We start from the raw sequence: 17,983 nt of genomic DNA, 5'->3' as shown, positions 1-17,983 counted from the left end.
ATAGACAGTTGACCTTTTCATACCCTATTCCCTTCCTTGTTGGTGTGGTTGGATCCAATCGGCCAGTGCACTCACAGTCACCCACTCCACCAAAGATCATGTTCCCCTAACCTAACCCAGCCAGTGCCATTGGATCCACCACACTTTCTTCTTTTCTCCATATCAACCTTTCACATACCGTAGCTCCAGCCGGGGCTGCTCTCCTCCCACCGACAGGTTGGTCCTCCTCTGGCCCGGCCACACCTGGGTCTTGAACCCAGCACATCAGACTCCCAGCCCACTGCCCTAACCACTCTCCCATGGGGGCACTGGCTATTGCAATTTGATTTCTGTTTCTTTTCTTTTTTTTCTTTACCTTCTCAAAAAAATACAAAAATTTGGAGTGACTCTACTGGGATTTGAACCTGCTACCCTCCAGCCGAGGGGCAGATGCTTTCCCCCTACTCTATTGAGTCTCCTTTAGTCTTTGATTTTAAACCCTTTTATTCTCAGTATAGACCTTCTATTACTAGAAAGATTAGCTCCTTTTGAGAAAAACTCCTCTGTGCCCCTCCCTGGTGGGACTCGAGCCTGCGACTCTGGGGTCCAGGAGCGAGTTCCCTACCACTACGCCAGGGAATCTACCCTTTACTCTGTTTTACCCTCTCCATATTAGTCAAACATACCCTAACACTTTTTACTTAATATTTCACTTTTAGGTCCTCTCTTTTGTCTTCTAACCCTGTTTCACCTTCTTATTACTTTTATTTATTTTATTTATTTAAACCTATTTATAAATGCTTTTTGCACAGTTGGTCAGACGGGCCTCGAACCTGTGCCCTTCTCCCTTCCAGTCTGGCCTCTTAGCCACTACACCCCTGAGGACCTCTTAAGTAGAGCCTTTACACTCTACCTCAACTTCACTTTTTACACTTAGAACTACAATTCCCAACCACCTTAGCTTCCCTCCATTTGCAGACCAATTTCAAATGCCCCAATCACAGACAGCCACATACTCTCATTTAGATTGACTCACACTACATCCAACCAACACCCTTCTTCCCAGAAACAAACCCCTTCCTCTTCCTAACTCCCCCCCTCATTTCTAACTGAAATACCAAACACACCAGCACTAGGCACTTTCTCCTCTGATGCAGGATTAGTTATCCGAAACGTCAGGAGTTTTCCAAGGAGCAACACGGTATTTCTGCTTTTATTCCTTACTAGTTAATCCAATTGGTTTTAAATTATTTGAAATAAAGATTGGCTTTTAAATTTTAACAAACACTGTAAGAGGACTACCCTATCCACCTGCCTGACCACATGGATTAGCATGCTAGCACATATCTGGACTGTTTGCTATACACCTGGCTGTCAAGACTGTGCTCTCTTTCATGAACTTGGACTGCAACCTCACTCTTTTGGAGGTAACCTGAGCAATCTACCATCTGGAACACTACTCTGTGGATCTTTAACATCAAACCCAACACAAGCATGAGGTATGCGAACCTAGGTCTGCGCTACAGGTAAGGGCTTTTATCTTTTCAGTTGTTTGTTTTTAGTGTTGGTTAATTTCTGTAAGGTTGGCTTTTACCGTTTTGCTCCTTTCTAGCCAGCTGCCCCCATTCCTTTTTCCCCCCCTCCAACATATTTGCCCCCCCCATTTTTTATTTTTGGTTTTTTGGTTTTGTTTTCTTTCTTTTCTTCTCCCTACACTACACAACTCCATACATTGACTTCCATACATTCACTTCCACTCACTCACTACATTACACATACAACATGGCCTCATTCAACAGACCCTACACACGTCCTCTCACACAACCTCCAGATCCCCTCACCCGACAACAATCCAAACACTACTTCAAACTGATTCAAGTCACTCACCACCAACACATAATTTCACATGCACTCCAGACAGGCCTCTTCCCCACAGGTATGACCAGACAAGTAGCCAAACTTACACAATTCATTAAACCAGCACTACCCACTCAACATACACGCACACTACTCAACCAGAACACATCAGACTGGATGCAACACAACATGGACATCCTTCTGGAACACTATAACACACAACTTACACTACTGACTTCCACCCCTTCCCCTTTCAATACACTGGCATTTCAGATTGCCAGTGGCTGGGCCAGAAAGAGGTACCATACTCGCCTGTCACCCACTACCTTACAGACAGTTCAACGGCTTCTCAACCCTCAGTCTTCCCCCCACACAACACCAACACACACCACCCCCCCTCCCCATACTACTACCCCCACTCCTAGGGACCCCCCCACATCCACTCACTCTTCTGACCCCTCTTTTCTCACTGAATTCCCTCCTCTTCCTGCACCCACTAGGGCCCCTACTCCCCCTCCTAAACAGGACTTGGGAGTTATGCCACATCCCACACTTACACTTACCACCCCATCCATCCCTTCACTCTCCACTTCCATTGACTTACAGCAGGTCACTTTTACCATCAACACACCTGACCTGACAGATACACTTTCAGATACTGATGACCATCAACACCCACCCAACACCACACACACCACTCAGAACGCACAACACCACACCAAAAATCCCCCCACTACTCCCACACCCATAGACACTTCTCCCATTGACACCCCAAACCCTCTTACTAACCCTAACCCTACACCCACTAACACCCACCCTACTGACACTCTCCCGGTCTCCCCTACCCTTACACCACCCAAAAACAGACCCACCATACAGGTTACAGCCCTTGTCACTCACACTTATAACAGTCAGCCCACAATCACCCAACGCCCTAACACGGCCATCACTAACACCACCCAGGCTAACCACCTCATAACACATTTGGTTCCACAGGATATAACACCATGTCTCTCTCCACCAGGTTCCACCCAAGTGGGAGGGGTAGACCCAGGACAGTCCAAACCATCAAGGGTGATGATGAGCAAGGGAAACAAAAAAGCTAACCAGCTTACAAAACCCAATGCTGAGCCCTCCACCTCCACAGGTGTAGAACTGTCTGGGGCTCCTACTCCCTCCCCCCTACCTCTACACAAACCCTCACCTACACCACATTCTACACAACCCCTGTCCCCTAGGCCCCCTCTTCTTCGGACTCCTACAGTCCCACTTCTCTCTCTCCCCCTCTTCTCTCCTACCTATCACAAATGGTCCAACAATAGACTTCAGGAGTGGCACATCAGACCTAACAAACCCATATTATTCATAGGCGATTCCAATCTGGCCCGTATTCCCCCTCATCCATATCCCAACATACAGATAGACAGCTATCCAGGTGCCACAGCCAACCACATGAACCGGTTACTTGAGAAAACTTCCCCACAAGAAGCCGTTGAGCTGTTAGTCCTGTCGGTGGGTACCAACAACAGAGAACACAATGCTAAGGCCACCACCAACAAACAACTTAACAAAATGTTTAAGTTGGCCACCAAAGTTTTCCCCAACGCCAACATTTATGTCCCGGTCATCAACTTTTCCCCCTCTATTCACCCACACTACAAATACAATCTCACCGAGATTAACCGCTACATCACCACCCACCTCCCCCACCTCCAACCACTTCCAGCAGATCAATTTTCCACCACACTTGATCACATCCACTGGACCCCAGAAGTGGCTTCCAAAATCCTCCACTTCTGGTGCACACAACTAAATTTAACCTTTCACAGACCCTAAATCAGGACACACCCTCACACACCCTGAATCACACTTCACCTCACACTGACTCCCTCATCCTCAACTTGTCCAAGTCCCTTATTCTCTCCCCTGTACAAACTGCACTTCTAGAAAAAGGTCTTTCTTTTATTCCCACACCCACCAGCCAGGACCGGGAGGGACTGCGAAGGGACATCCATGGTTATCATAGACGCTTGAAATTACATGATCATTTTAAACACAAACCCCACCGTGAGCCCGTCCCCTTCACTCTCCCCTCCACCTGGGAACCTGACTCTTCCCAGGTGGATGGGAGACTACGTACCCTTATTAGACAAGATCTCCATTCCCTGTCCACCTATCTCTCCCGCCCTTTTGACTCCAGCCACCCCAACATCTCCCCAGCAGAAAAAAGAGCAATTTTCCAACTTTGCCACAACCCAAACATCATCATTAAACCAGCCGACAAGGGTTCCAAAATAGTTATTCTAGACACTCACCAATACCTCCTAGAAGCCAACAGGCAACTTTCCAACCCACTCCATTACAAACCCATCACTCAATCCCTTCAACCCAAAGCACAAGAAAAAGTTCGCAATCTGGTCCTCTCACTATATACCAATCATTCCATAACCAAAAAACAATTTGATTTCCTGATCGGACCAGACCAACCCAGACCCCGTGCCTTTTATCTTCTCCCCAAAATCCACAAGCCACCTGACTCATGGACAATTCCCTTCGCAGTCCCTCCTGGTAGACCTATAGTGTCAGATTGTAGTTCCACCACTTACAACATTTCTTTTTTCATAGATCACTTTCTTAATCCCCTCTCCACTAAACACCCCACATACATACAAGACACATATGATTTCATACATAAAATCCGGCCCATGGCAGTTCCCAACCATACTTACCTGTTCACCATCGATGTTGACAGTCTCTATACAAACATAGACACCATCTCAGGCCTTCAAGCAGTACAGCACAAGTTTACTCAATTTCCAGATCCCACACGCCCGGACAATACTTTACTTCAACTTTTAGAAATCTGCTTAACCCATAACGACTTTGAATTCGACGACAAACTGTTTTTACAAATCCATGGAACTGCCATGGGCCAGAGATTCGCCCCCGCATATGCCAACATCTTTATGAGCGAGTGGGAGCAAGAAGCCTTAGCCAAATGTCCCCTGAAACCCCTCTTTTTCTATCGCTTCCTGGATGATATCATCGGCGCCTGGACTCACACACTAGACCAATTCACTGACTTTATGAACATACTCAACACGCACCACACTACAATTAAACTGAAATCCACAATTGACCTTCACTCAGTCAATTTCCTGGACACCACACTTTTTCTTACACCATCCACTCCAACACATAGTTCCCTCAGTACTAAAATTTTCTTCAAACCCACTGATACGCACGCACTTTTGCATAAATCCAGTTACCATCCCAAACACACTTTCCGAGGCATCATTAAATCTCAAATCATTCGTTTCCACCGTATCTGCACTTTTCCCACAGACCTCCAGGAAGCGATAGAAATTCTCTTTAGAGCCCTCCGCCCCCGTGGATACTCAAAGAGATTTTTAAGGAAAATTAAAACAGACACCCTGACCCTTCTTGCTCCCACTCGCTCAGACACTAATTCTCCTCCCACCATAATGGCCCCCCCCAACCCCACTCCTGACCCCAACCCCACTGCCACACCTTTCATTCCACTAGTTACTACCTTTTCACAACCCACCACACATTTGCACCACACTCTCAAACAACACTTCACTCACTTTCAGTCCTCCCACACTCACTTCCAACATCACAGACTCATCTCAGCCTTCCGTAAAAACAAAAACCTTCAAGACCTCCTCATTAGATCACGGTTCTCTAGGAAGCCCCCACTCAAGCCATCACCACAGGACTCCTTCTTCAAACCACAACACTTCATCACTAACCTTCACTCACACCTTTCTGCCCCTAACACACCCCTCTCACTAGACACCACAAATGCTGTCTACATCATCACATGCAATAAATGTCACTTACAGTATATAGGAGAAACAGGTCACTCAATCAAAACCAGACTCAAACAACATCTATACACCATTTCTAGGAACTCACGCACCACCCATATAGTTACACATTTCCAGCAACACAGCACTGCACACCTTGGCATTTGTGGTCTCGAGAGCAACCCCGGCTGGACCCGAGCACAGAGGCAACGAGCAGAACGGAGCTGGATAAATAAACTTCACACTTTCTTCCCCCTTGGTCTCAATTAATCCACTCCTCTGTTTCCTTCTGTTTCTCAATAGCTACATCTTTCCTTCCCCTTTTCTCCCAGGTCCTGTCCTATTTATTTATTTATTTATTTATATATATAAAATCTGTTCTTTATCCCTTATTATTTTGTATTACTTCCCCCCCCCCTCTTTTTAGTCCATTAAGTTCTCCACCCCAGTTCACCCCATCTTTTCCACTCCCCCTAGACTAACCCAGGACTTTTACTTTTTATTATTCATTTTCACTTTACACAATTTAGATGTCTTTACCTTTTATTTCTGCAGTGTCGTGGTTTCTTTCAAAGGTTGTTTCTCATGAATTTTACACTTTTGATTTTTAGCACTTATAGCACTTTTTGATTTCTAGCACTTATAGCACTTTTCCTGGTCTTAGTCTATCCCTTACTCCCAGCCCCAATTTTTGCACTTGCTTTATTCTTTTTCTTTTAGCCCCATTCCCTAGTTTTAACCCCGCCCAGCTGCTCGGCCCAAACCCCAACCCCTATCCCTAAACCCAACCCCCACCCCTTAGCCCAACCCCCACCCCTTAACCTAACCCCTATTCCTAAACCTAACCCCCATCCCTAAACCTAACCCCCATCCCTAAACCTAACCTCCAGCCACTTGGCTAAAACTCCAACCCCCATCCCTCAACCCAACCCCCACCCCTTAACCCAACCCCCATCCCTCAACCTAACCCCCATCCCTCAACCTAACCCCCATCCCTCAACCTAACCTCCAGCCCCCCACCCCTTATCCTAGCCAGCCCCTTATCCTAACCCTTCATGAGTTGTTTGTTTATTTATTTATTTTTCTTTATTTATATATACATATTTTTATTTATAGACAGTTGACCTTTTCATACCCTATTCCCTTCCTTGTTGGTGTGGTTGGATCCAATCGGCCAGTGCACTCACAGTCACCCACTCCACCAAAGATCATGTTCCCCTAACCTAACCCAGCCAGTGCCATTGGATCCACCACACTTTCTTCTTTTCTCCATATCAACCTTTCACATACCGTAGCTCCAGCCGGGGCTGCTCTCCTCCCACCGACAGGTTGGTCCTCCTCTGGCCCGGCCACACCTGGGTCTTGAACCCAGCACATCAGACTCCCAGCCCACTGCCCTAACCACTCTCCCATGGGGGCACTGGCTATTGCAATTTGATTTCTGTTTCTTTTCTTTTTTTTCTTTACCTTCTCAAAAAAATACAAAAATTTGGAGTGACTCTACTGGGATTTGAACCTGCTACCCTCCAGCCGAGGGGCAGATGCTTTCCCCCTACTCTATTGAGTCTCCTTTAGTCTTTGATTTTAAACCCTTTTATTCTCAGTATAGACCTTCTATTACTAGAAAGATTAGCTCCTTTTGAGAAAAACTCCTCTGTGCCCCTCCCTGGTGGGACTCGAGCCTGCGACTCTGGGGTCCAGGAGCGAGTTCCCTACCACTACGCCAGGGAATCTACCCTTTACTCTGTTTTACCCTCTCCATATTAGTCAAACATACCCTAACACTTTTTACTTAATATTTCACTTTTAGGTCCTCTCTTTTGTCTTCTAACCCTGTTTCACCTTCTTATTACTTTTATTTATTTAAACCTATTTATAAATGCTTTTTGCACAGTTGGTCAGACGGGCCTCGAACCTGTGCCCTTCTCCCTTCCAGTCTGGCCTCTTAGCCACTACACCCCTGAGGACCTCTTAAGTAGAGCCTTTACACTCTACCTCAACTTCACTTTTTACACTTAGAACTACAATTCCCAACCACCTTAGCTTCCCTCCATTTGCAGACCAATTTCAAATGCCCCAATCACAGACAGCCACATACTCTCATTTAGATTGACTCACACTACATCCAACCAACACCCTTCTTCCCAGAAACAAACCCCTTCCTCTTCCTAACTCCCCCCCTCATTTCTAACTGAAATACCAAACACACCAGCACTAGGCACTTTCTCCTCTGATGCAGGATTAGTTATCCGAAACGTCAGGAGTTTTCCAAGGAGCAACACGGTATTTCTGCTTTTATTCCTTACTAGTTAATCCAATTGGTTTTAAATTATTTGAAATAAAGATTGGCTTTTAAATTTTAACAAACACTGTAAGAGGACTACCCTATCCACCTGCCTGACCACATGGATTAGCATGCTAGCACATATCTGGACTGTTTGCTATACACCTGGCTGTCAAGACTGTGCTCTCTTTCATGAACTTGGACTGCAACCTCACTCTTTTGGAGGTAACCTGAGCAATCTACCATCTGGAACACTACTCTGTGGATCTTTAACATCAAACCCAACACAAGCATGAGGTATGCGAACCTAGGTCTGCGCTACAGGTAAGGGCTTTTATCTTTTCAGTTGTTTGTTTTTAGTGTTGGTTAATTTCTGTAAGGTTGGCTTTTACCGTTTTGCTCCTTTCTAGCCAGCTGCCCCCATTCCTTTTTCCCCCCCTCCAACATATTTGCCCCCCCCATTTTTTATTTTTGGTTTTTTGGTTTTGTTTTCTTTCTTTTCTTCTCCCTACACTACACAACTCCATACATTGACTTCCATACATTCACTTCCACTCACTCACTACATTACACATACAACATGGCCTCATTCAACAGACCCTACACACGTCCTCTCACACAACCTCCAGATCCCCTCACCCGACAACAATCCAAACACTACTTCAAACTGATTCAAGTCACTCACCACCAACACATAATTTCACATGCACTCCAGACAGGCCTCTTCCCCACAGGTATGACCAGACAAGTAGCCAAACTTACACAATTCATTAAACCAGCACTACCCACTCAACATACACGCACACTACTCAACCAGAACACATCAGACTGGATGCAACACAACATGGACATCCTTCTGGAACACTATAACACACAACTTACACTACTGACTTCCACCCCTTCCCCTTTCAATACACTGGCATTTCAGATTGCCAGTGGCTGGGCCAGAAAGAGGTACCATACTCGCCTGTCACCCACTACCTTACAGACAGTTCAACGGCTTCTCAACCCTCAGTCTTCCCCCCACACAACACCAACACACACCACCCCCCCTCCCCATACTACTACCCCCACTCCTAGGGACCCCCCCACATCCACTCACTCTTCTGACCCCTCTTTTCTCACTGAATTCCCTCCTCTTCCTGCACCCACTAGGGCCCCTACTCCCCCTCCTAAACAGGACTTGGGAGTTATGCCACATCCCACACTTACACTTACCACCCCATCCATCCCTTCACTCTCCACTTCCATTGACTTACAGCAGGTCACTTTTACCATCAACACACCTGACCTGACAGATACACTTTCAGATACTGATGACCATCAACACCCACCCAACACCACACACACCACTCAGAACGCACAACACCACACCAAAAATCCCCCCACTACTCCCACACCCATAGACACTTCTCCCATTGACACCCCAAACCCTCTTACTAACCCTAACCCTACACCCACTAACACCCACCCTACTGACACTCTCCCGGTCTCCCCTACCCTTACACCACCCAAAAACAGACCCACCATACAGGTTACAGCCCTTGTCACTCACACTTATAACAGTCAGCCCACAATCACCCAACGCCCTAACACGGCCATCACTAACACCACCCAGGCTAACCACCTCATAACACATTTGGTTCCACAGGATATAACACCATGTCTCTCTCCACCAGGTTCCACCCAAGTGGGAGGGGTAGACCCAGGACAGTCCAAACCATCAAGGGTGATGATGAGCAAGGGAAACAAAAAAGCTAACCAGCTTACAAAACCCAATGCTGAGCCCTCCACCTCCACAGGTGTAGAACTGTCTGGGGCTCCTACTCCCTCCCCCCTACCTCTACACAAACCCTCACCTACACCACATTCTACACAACCCCTGTCCCCTAGGCCCCCTCTTCTTCGGACTCCTACAGTCCCACTTCTCTCTCTCCCCCTCTTCTCTCCTACCTATCACAAATGGTCCAACAATAGACTTCAGGAGTGGCACATCAGACCTAACAAACCCATATTATTCATAGGCGATTCCAATCTGGCCCGTATTCCCCCTCATCCATATCCCAACATACAGATAGACAGCTATCCAGGTGCCACAGCCAACCACATGAACCGGTTACTTGAGAAAACTTCCCCACAAGAAGCCGTTGAGCTGTTAGTCCTGTCGGTGGGTACCAACAACAGAGAACACAATGCTAAGGCCACCACCAACAAACAACTTAACAAAATGTTTAAGTTGGCCACCAAAGTTTTCCCCAACGCCAACATTTATGTCCCGGTCATCAACTTTTCCCCCTCTATTCACCCACACTACAAATACAATCTCACCGAGATTAACCGCTACATCACCACCCACCTCCCCCACCTCCAACCACTTCCAGCAGATCAATTTTCCACCACACTTGATCACATCCACTGGACCCCAGAAGTGGCTTCCAAAATCCTCCACTTCTGGTGCACACAACTAAATTTAACCTTTCACAGACCCTAAATCAGGACACACCCTCACACACCCTGAATCACACTTCACCTCACACTGACTCCCTCATCCTCAACTTGTCCAAGTCCCTTATTCTCTCCCCTGTACAAACTGCACTTCTAGAAAAAGGTCTTTCTTTTATTCCCACACCCACCAGCCAGGACCGGGAGGGACTGCGAAGGGACATCCATGGTTATCATAGACGCTTGAAATTACATGATCATTTTAAACACAAACCCCACCGTGAGCCCGTCCCCTTCACTCTCCCCTCCACCTGGGAACCTGACTCTTCCCAGGTGGATGGGAGACTACGTACCCTTATTAGACAAGATCTCCATTCCCTGTCCACCTATCTCTCCCGCCCTTTTGACTCCAGCCACCCCAACATCTCCCCAGCAGAAAAAAGAGCAATTTTCCAACTTTGCCACAACCCAAACATCATCATTAAACCAGCCGACAAGGGTTCCAAAATAGTTATTCTAGACACTCACCAATACCTCCTAGAAGCCAACAGGCAACTTTCCAACCCACTCCATTACAAACCCATCACTCAATCCCTTCAACCCAAAGCACAAGAAAAAGTTCGCAATCTGGTCCTCTCACTATATACCAATCATTCCATAACCAAAAAACAATTTGATTTCCTGATCGGACCAGACCAACCCAGACCCCGTGCCTTTTATCTTCTCCCCAAAATCCACAAGCCACCTGACTCATGGACAATTCCCTTCGCAGTCCCTCCTGGTAGACCTATAGTGTCAGATTGTAGTTCCACCACTTACAACATTTCTTTTTTCATAGATCACTTTCTTAATCCCCTCTCCACTAAACACCCCACATACATACAAGACACATATGATTTCATACATAAAATCCGGCCCATGGCAGTTCCCAACCATACTTACCTGTTCACCATCGATGTTGACAGTCTCTATACAAACATAGACACCATCTCAGGCCTTCAAGCAGTACAGCACAAGTTTACTCAATTTCCAGATCCCACACGCCCGGACAATACTTTACTTCAACTTTTAGAAATCTGCTTAACCCATAACGACTTTGAATTCGACGACAAACTGTTTTTACAAATCCATGGAACTGCCATGGGCCAGAGATTCGCCCCCGCATATGCCAACATCTTTATGAGCGAGTGGGAGCAAGAAGCCTTAGCCAAATGTCCCCTGAAACCCCTCTTTTTCTATCGCTTCCTGGATGATATCATCGGCGCCTGGACTCACACACTAGACCAATTCACTGACTTTATGAACATACTCAACACGCACCACACTACAATTAAACTGAAATCCACAATTGACCTTCACTCAGTCAATTTCCTGGACACCACACTTTTTCTTACACCATCCACTCCAACACATAGTTCCCTCAGTACTAAAATTTTCTTCAAACCCACTGATACGCACGCACTTTTGCATAAATCCAGTTACCATCCCAAACACACTTTCCGAGGCATCATTAAATCTCAAATCATTCGTTTCCACCGTATCTGCACTTTTCCCACAGACCTCCAGGAAGCGATAGAAATTCTCTTTAGAGCCCTCCGCCCCCGTGGATACTCAAAGAGATTTTTAAGGAAAATTAAAACAGACACCCTGACCCTTCTTGCTCCCACTCGCTCAGACACTAATTCTCCTCCCACCATAATGGCCCCCCCCAACCCCACTCCTGACCCCAACCCCACTGCCACACCTTTCATTCCACTAGTTACTACCTTTTCACAACCCACCACACATTTGCACCACACTCTCAAACAACACTTCACTCACTTTCAGTCCTCCCACACTCACTTCCAACATCACAGACTCATCTCAGCCTTCCGTAAAAACAAAAACCTTCAAGACCTCCTCATTAGATCACGGTTCTCTAGGAAGCCCCCACTCAAGCCATCACCACAGGACTCCTTCTTCAAACCACAACACTTCATCACTAACCTTCACTCACACCTTTCTGCCCCTAACACACCCCTCTCACTAGACACCACAAATGCTGTCTACATCATCACATGCAATAAATGTCACTTACAGTATATAGGAGAAACAGGTCACTCAATCAAAACCAGACTCAAACAACATCTATACACCATTTCTAGGAACTCACGCACCACCCATATAGTTACACATTTCCAGCAACACAGCACTGCACACCTTGGCATTTGTGGTCTCGAGAGCAACCCCGGCTGGACCCGAGCACAGAGGCAACGAGCAGAACGGAGCTGGATAAATAAACTTCACACTTTCTTCCCCCTTGGTCTCAATTAATCCACTCCTCTGTTTCCTTCTGTTTCTCAATAGCTACATCTTTCCTTCCCCTTTTCTCCCAGGTCCTGTCCTATTTATTTATTTATTTATTTATATATATAAAATCTGTTCTTTATCCCTTATTATTTTGTATTACTTCCCCCCCCCCTCTTTTTAGTCCATTAAGTTCTCCACCCCAGTTCACCCCATCTTTTCCACTCCCCCTAGACTAACCCAGGACTTTTACTTTTTATTATTCATTTTCACTTTACACAATTTAGATGTCTTTACCTTTTATTTCTGCAGTGTCGTGGTTTCTTTCAAAGGTTGTTTCTCATGAATTTTACACTTTTGATTTTTAGCACTTATAGCACTTTTTGATTTCTAGCACTTATAGCACTTTTCCTGGTCTTAGTCTATCCCTTACTCCCAGCCCCAATTTTTGCACTTGCTTTATTCTTTTTCTTTTAGCCCCATTCCCTAGTTTTAACCCCGCCCAGCTGCTCGGCCCAAACCCCAACCCCTATCCCTAAACCCAACCCCCACCCCTTAGCCCAACCCCCACCCCTTAACCTAACCCCTATTCCTAAACCTAACCCCCATCCCTAAACCTAACCCCCATCCCTAAACCTAACCTCCAGCCACTTGGCTAAAACTCCAACCCCCATCCCTCAACCCAACCCCCACCCCTTAACCCAACCCCCATCCCTCAACCTAACCCCCATCCCTCAACCTAACCCCCATCCCTCAACCTAACCTCCAGCCCCCCACCCCTTATCCTAGCCAGCCCCTTATCCTAACCCTTCATGAGTTGTTTGTTTATTTATTTATTTTTCTTTATTTATATATACATATTTTTATTTATAGACAGTTGACCTTTTCATACCCTATTCCCTTCCTTGTTGGTGTGGTTGGATCCAATCGGCCAGTGCACTCAGAGTCACCCACTCCACCAAAGATCATGTTCCCCTAACCTAACCCTAACCCTAACCCTAACCCTAACCCTAACCCTTTACCTCCCCCACCTCCAACCGCTACATCACCACCCACCTCCCCCACCTCCAACCCGCTACATCACCACCCACCTCCCCCACCTCCAACCACTTCCAGCAGATCAATTTTCCACCACACTTGATCACATCCACTGGACCCCAGAAGTGGCTTCCAAAATCCTCCACTTCTGGTGCACACAACTAAATTTAACCTTTCACAGACCCTAAATCAGGACACACCCTCACACACCCTGAATCACACTTCACCTCACACTGACTCCCTCATCCTCAACTTGTCCAAGTCCCTTATTCTCTCCCCTGTACAAACTGCACTTCTAGAAAAAGGTCTTTCTTTTATTCCCACACCCACCAGCCAGGACCGGGAGGGACTGCGAAGGGACATCCATGGTTATCATAGACGCTTGAAATTACATGATCATTTTAAACACAAACCCCACCGTGAGCCCGTCCCCTTCACTCTCCCCTCCACCTGGGAACCTGACTCTTCCCAGGTGGATGGGAGACTACGTACCCTTATTAGACAAGATCTCCATTCCCTGTCCACCTATCTCTCCCGCCCTTTTGACTCCAGCCACCCCAACATCTCCCCAGCAGAAAAAAGAGCAATTTTCCAACTTTGCCACAACCCAAACATCATCATTAAACCAGCCGACAAGGGTTCCAAAATAGTTATTCTAGACACTCACCAATACCTCCTAGAAGCCAACAGGCAACTTTCCAACCCACTCCATTACAAACCCATCACTCAATCCCTTCAACCCAAAGCACAAGAAAAAGTTCGCAATCTGGTCCTCTCACTATATACCAATCATTCCATAACCAAAAAACAATTTGATTTCCTGATCGGACCAGACCAACCCAGACCCCGTGCCTTTTATCTTCTCCCCAAAATCCACAAGCCACCTGACTCGTGGACAATTCCCTTCGCAGTCCCTCCTGGTAGACCTATAGTGTCAGATTGTAGTTCCACCACTTACAACATTTCTTTTTTCATAGATCACTTTCTTAATCCCCTCTCCACTAAACACCCCACATACATACAAGACACATATGATTTCATACATAAAATCCGGCCCATGGCAGTTCCCAACCATACTTACCTGTTCACCATCGATGTTGACAGTCTCTATACAAACATAGACACCATCTCAGGCCTTCAAGCAGTACAGCACAAGTTTACTCAATTTCCAGATCCCACACGCCCAGACAATACTTTACTTCAACTTTTAGAAATCTGTTTAACCCATAACGACTTTGAATTCGATGATAAACTGTTTTTACAAATCCATGGAACTGCCATGGGCCAGAGATTCGCCCCCGCATATGCCAACATCTTTATGAGCGAGTGGGAGCAAGAAGCCTTAGCCAAATGTCCCCTGAAACCCCTCTTTTTCTATCGCTTCCTGGATGATATCATCGGCGCCTGGACTCACACACTAGACCAATTCACTGACTTTATGAACATACTCAACACACACCACACTACAATTAAACTGAAATCCACAATTGACCCTCACTCAGTCAACTTCCTGGACACCACACTTTTTCTTACACCATCCACTCCAACACATAGTTCCCTCAGTACTAAAATTTTCTTCAAACCCACTGATACGCACGCACTTTTGCATAAAACCAGTTACCACCCCAAACACACTTTCCGAGGCATCATTAAATCACAAATCATTCGTTTCCACCGTATCTGCACTTTTCCCACAGACCTCCAGGAAGCGATAGAAATTCTCTTTAGAGCCCTCCGCCCCCGTGGATACTCAAAAAGATTTCTCAGGAAAATCAAAACAGACACCCTGACCCTTCTTGCTCCCACTCGCTCTGACACTAATTCTCCTCCCACCATAATGGCCCCCCCCAACCCCACTCCTGACCCCAACCCCACTGCCACACCTTTCATTCCACTAGTCACTACCTTTTCACAACCCACCACACATTTGCACCACACTCTCAAACAACACTTCACCCACTTTCAGTCCTCCCACACTCACTTCCAACATCACAGACTCATCTCAGCCTTCCGTAAAAACAAAAACCTTCAAGACCTCCTCATTAGATCACGTTTCTCTAGGAAGCCCCCACTCAAGCCATCACCACAGGACTCCTTCTTCAAACCACAACACTTCATCACTAACCTTCACTCACACCTTTCTGCCCCTAACACACCCCTCTCACTAGACACCACAAATGCTGTCTACATCATCACATGCAATAAATGTCACTTACAGTATATAGGAGAAACAGGTCACTCAATCAAAACCAGACTCAAACAGCATCTATACACCATTTCTAGGAACTCACGCACCACCCATATAGTTACACATTTCCAGCAACACAGCACTGCACACCTTGGCATTTGTGGTCTCGAGAGCAACCCCGGCTGGACCCGAGCACAGAGGCAACGAGCAGAACGGAGCTGGATAAATAAACTTCACACTTTCTTCCCACTTGGTCTCAATTAATCCACTCCTCTGTTTCCTTCTGTTTCTCAATAAAGCTGCATCTTTCCTTCCCCTTTTCTCCCAGGTCCTGTCTTATTTATTTATATATATTTGTATTTATCCCTTATTACCTTGTTATTATTTCCCCCCCCCCCCCCCCCCTCTCTAGTCTATTAAGTTCTCCACCCCAGTTCACCCCATATTTCCATTTCCCTTAGACTAACCCAGGACTTTTACTTTTTATTATTCATTTTCACCTACACAATTTAGATGTCTTTACTTTTTATTTCTGCAGTGTCGTGTTTACTTTCAAAGGTTGTTTATCATGAATTTTACACTTTTGATTTTTAGCACTTATAGCACTTTTTGATTTCTAGCACTTATAGCACTTTTCCTGGTTTTAGTCTATCCCTTACTCCCAGCCCCAATTCTTGCACTTACTTTTTTCTTTTTCTCTTTCTTTTAGCCCCATTCCCTAGTTTTAACCCCGCCCAAACCCCATTCCCTAGTTTTAACCCCGCCCAAACCCCAACCCCTATCCCTAAACCCAAACCCCACCCCTTAACCTAACCCCCATCCCTAAACCTAACCCTCAGCCACTTGGCTACATTCCTACCCCAGCCCCTTAACCTAACCCTAACCCAACCCTTAGGCCAACCCCAGCCCCTATCCCTAAACCCCATCCCTAAACCTAACCCTCAGCCACTTGGCTACATTCCTACCCCAGCCCCTTAACCTAACCCTAACCCAACCCTTAGGCCAACCCCAGCCCCTATCCCTAAACCCAACCCCCACCCCCATTCCTAAACCTAACCCCCATCCCTTAACCTAACCCCCATCCCTCAACCTAACCTCCAGCCCCCCACCCCTTAATGAGTTGTTTGTTTATTTATTTATTTATTTTTCTTCTTTTTTTTCCCTTTTCTAATTTACTTATTTCTTTATTAAATATTTTTCATATTTATATTATTTTATAGACAGACAGTTGACCTTTTCATACCCTATTCCCCTCCTTGTTGGTGTGGTTGGATCCAATCGGCCAGTGCACTCACAGTCACCCACTCCACCAAAGATCATGTTCCCCTAACCTAACCCTAACCCTAACCCTAACCCTGTCTAACAGACACCCTAGTTTTCTAAAGGATTCGTATGACTTCATTGAAAAAGTCAAGTTGCTAAAAATTCCCCCATCAGCATATCTATTTACAATTGACATAGATAGCCTCTATACAAATATAGAGACCAGATTGGGTTTAGAGGCTATTCAAAAACAGTTTGATAAATATCCAGACCCAAAACGACCGGATACATTTCTGTTACAGTTGTTGGACATTAGTTTAACTAAAAACGATTTTGAATTCGACTCTACATTTTATTTACAGGTCAAAGGGACGGCCATGGGTAAAAAGTTTGCACCCTCGTATGCAAATATATTCATGGCAAATTGGGAGGAAGCAGCGCTAAAAACAGCATCATTAAAACCTACCTTTTACTTTAGGTTTTTGGACGACATATGGGGTGTCTGGAACTATTCTAAAAAACAATTCATGGAATTTGCCAATCACTTGAACACACATTCAGAATCAATTAAAATTAAATATACAGTTCATGACAGTGAAGTTAATTTTTTGGATATTATTACATATAAAGGACGGACATTCAAAGAAACAGGACAATTAAGTTTCAAAGTTTATTTCAAAGACACTGATACTCACGCATTATTGTACAAGACAAGTTATCATCCTAAGCATACATATAAAGGCATTATAAAGTCACAACTATTAAGATTTCATAGGATCTGTTCAGAAAAGGAAAACTTTGATGAGGCCACCAGGA

At 45.7% G+C, this 17,983-nt stretch overlaps 2 protein-coding genes across 2 annotated transcripts; both read left to right on the top strand.

The window, feature by feature from the left end:
• Positions 1–782: 782 nt before the first annotated feature.
• On the top strand, positions 783–5,997 carry LOC121693401. Its single transcript, XM_042072796.1, has 2 exons — positions 783–1,505; positions 2,861–5,997. Exon 2 carries the CDS (start codon positions 4,542–4,544, stop codon positions 5,934–5,936), a length of 1,395 nt encoding a protein of 464 aa, XP_041928730.1. The 5' UTR covers positions 783–1,505; positions 2,861–4,541; the 3' UTR covers positions 5,937–5,997.
• Positions 5,998–7,557: 1,560 nt separating this feature from the next.
• Positions 7,558–12,766, top strand: LOC121693400. Its single transcript, XM_042072795.1, has 2 exons — positions 7,558–8,274; positions 9,630–12,766. The coding sequence occupies exon 2, from the start codon at positions 11,311–11,313 to the stop codon at positions 12,703–12,705; it is 1,395 nt and encodes a 464-aa protein (XP_041928729.1). The 5' UTR covers positions 7,558–8,274; positions 9,630–11,310; the 3' UTR covers positions 12,706–12,766.
• Positions 12,767–17,983: the final 5,217 nt, after the last annotated feature.

The sequence above is a fragment of the Alosa sapidissima genome, chromosome 19, assembly GCF_018492685.1.
Source record: "Alosa sapidissima isolate fAloSap1 chromosome 19, fAloSap1.pri, whole genome shotgun sequence".
Taxonomy (NCBI): Eukaryota; Metazoa; Chordata; class Actinopteri; order Clupeiformes; family Clupeidae; genus Alosa; species Alosa sapidissima.
The sequence above is the reverse complement of the archived record's forward strand: the minus strand, read 5'-3'. Positions and strand labels throughout refer to the sequence as shown.